At 39.7% G+C, this 2,397-nt stretch overlaps 1 protein-coding gene across 1 annotated transcript; it reads right to left on the bottom strand.

Annotated features, from left to right (window-relative positions):
* Window positions 1-715: 715 nt before the first annotated feature.
* LOC103656270 (olfactory receptor 145-like) lies at window positions 716-1,685 on the bottom strand. The gene has a single exon (XM_008683630.2). The coding sequence runs from the start codon at window positions 1,646-1,648 to the stop codon at window positions 716-718; it is 933 nt and encodes a 310-aa protein (XP_008681852.1). The 5' UTR covers window positions 1,649-1,685.
* Window positions 1,686-2,397: the final 712 nt, after the last annotated feature.

The following is a 2,397-nucleotide window of genomic DNA, read 5'->3' as shown; positions in this document are numbered from 1 at the left end:
ACTACAAAGAAGAGTAGACCTAAATCAGAAGGCTAACCATTTATTCTCAACTTTTTCTTTCCAAAGCTGTGTGTCATTAGGTAAATCTATCTACACTGAGCTTCACTTTCCCAGCCATACAATAAAAATAATTTTATGATCAGTTATGTGTTGGTTTGACGGTACAAAGGTAAAAAAGAAAAGCCTACCAAAAGACTCTTGGTACATAAAATCTACAAAGAAAAATGGATTAACCTTGATTGTCATCATGGAATCTTCAACCTCTGGAATTTAAGGAGACATTCTTCCCAATTGGAGGATGGAAAAATGGGAGTACAAACAGAGTATCAGATATATATTCTAATACCAATTGGCAGATAAGAACACCTCCAATAATACAAGGTCACCCTTCTGTTACCTAATTCAATACTGTAAAGAGCATTCATCATGTTCCAGAGAAAAAAAACATGTTGAAAATGAAAATCGGGAAAAAAGACACAACATGTTTATTACTTAATGCTATTACTAAACAGAACAAAAAGGTGGAGAAGATATTATGTTATTGGTGAGGAAAAGAAGAAGACCTATATCATAAAGACTAAAAATAAATTGCGAGACTCAAACATCATTTACCTTATTAGAAAAAAATGCTAAGAAGATTGCCACTAAAAGTATTTTATTTAAACACACAGAATCCCCATGTGTAACAAACTACACGGGTAGACACTGATTCTGATCAATTCATTCTCCTACTCAAAGTTTTTCTCACGGCAAGTTTAATGTCCTTGTTTCTCAAGCTGTAAATGAAAGGGTTCATCATGGGAACTGCGATGGTATAAAAGACAGAAGAGATTTTCCCCTCATCCATAGACCCAGCAGAAGATGGTTTAAGATACATAAATGCACCTGATCCAAAGAAGAAAGAAACAGCAACTATGTGAGAACTGCAGGTGCTGAAGGCTTTGGACCTGCCCTCCGTGGAGCTGACGTGCAGGATGCTGGAGAGGATGAAACCATAGGAGACAAAGATGGTGACACTGGGCACCATCACATTGATGCTCAACACAATGAAAACCACCAGTTCATTGACATAAGTGCTGGTGCAGGAGAGCTGGAGCAGAGGGAGGATGTCACACAAATAATGGTTGATGGTGTTTGCATCACAGAAGGTCAGTCTCAGCATGCATCCTGTGTGAGCCATGGCATCCAAAAATGCCTTCAAGTATGTACCAAGCATAAGGATGGAACACACTTTAGGGGACATGACAACATTATACAAAAGTGGGTTACAGATGGCTACATAGCGATCATAGGCCATTGATGTCAGTACATAAGCTTCACAGACACCAAAAAAACAGAAAAAGTACAGCTGGGTCATGCATCCCCTGTAGGAGATAATATTCTTCTTTGATGTGAAGTTAATCAGCATTTTGGGTGTAAACACAGAAGAATAACAGAGGTCTATGAAGGACAAATTGAAGAGGAAATAGTACATGGGGGTATGGAGGTGTGAATTCAGCCCAATTAGAGTTATGAAGCACAAATTTCCCAACACAGTGACCATATACATGACTAGAAAGAGGCAGAACAGGGGGAGCTGTAGATCTGGTAGGTCTGTTAGCCCCACAAGAATGAATTCAGTAACAAAGGAAGCATTTAGAGGAGTCATTCTTCTCCAAGGGAATCTGTGAACACAGGAGGAAAAGTTACACAGAGAACAATTCAACATTTTCCACCAGAACTCCTCTCACATGAGTTGGGTTTGTACTGGGAATGCCTGAGACTAGCCCACCCTGGACCCACAGAAAATGCTCAACTATTATCATAAATCTAGTTACTTGGACATCCCCTCATTAGAGACTTAATAAGCTGTATAAGCAAAGAGATTCAACACTTGGCCTACAGTCTGAAGGCCAGTGCTTCATACACCAATAGGACTGCTGTGAAAACCAAAGATGAAGGAAGAAGATTGCACCAGGAGAGAATCACCTTCTCTCATTTCATTTCTTTGACCACATGACCCCTCCCCTAACCAGTAAAATGGAGGCAGCAACCCCACCAACCTGGTGCTGGCTTCTAATGGGGATTGGACTTGGTGATGTAGGAATGAACAACATTATTGTAAATAAAACGTAAAGGATCAGAGTCTTGGGGAGTTCAAGTTCTTGCCCCATGTCACAGAGTAAAAACTGTAAATGTACAAGACTGAGAGTTCCATCCATGGAACTGACCAATAAATTGCATCCTTAAAACCTAATAATCTCTGAACCTTCCCTGCACTACCACCCTTCTCTAGAACAGGTCCTTCTATCAATTTCACCTGAGTCTGAGGAATGCAAATACTGGAAAGAAAGAGGCATATGTTAGTTCCCTGGACTTGCAACACAAAAGGAAGACATGAATTTATTTATTTTTTTG

This window comes from Ursus maritimus, unplaced genomic scaffold, assembly GCF_017311325.1.
Source record: "Ursus maritimus isolate PB19 unplaced genomic scaffold, ASM1731132v1 scaffold_16, whole genome shotgun sequence".
In the NCBI taxonomy this organism is placed as follows: Eukaryota; Metazoa; Chordata; class Mammalia; order Carnivora; family Ursidae; genus Ursus; species Ursus maritimus.
Note: the sequence above shows the minus strand (reverse complement) of the source record. Positions and strands in the feature narration are given on the sequence as shown.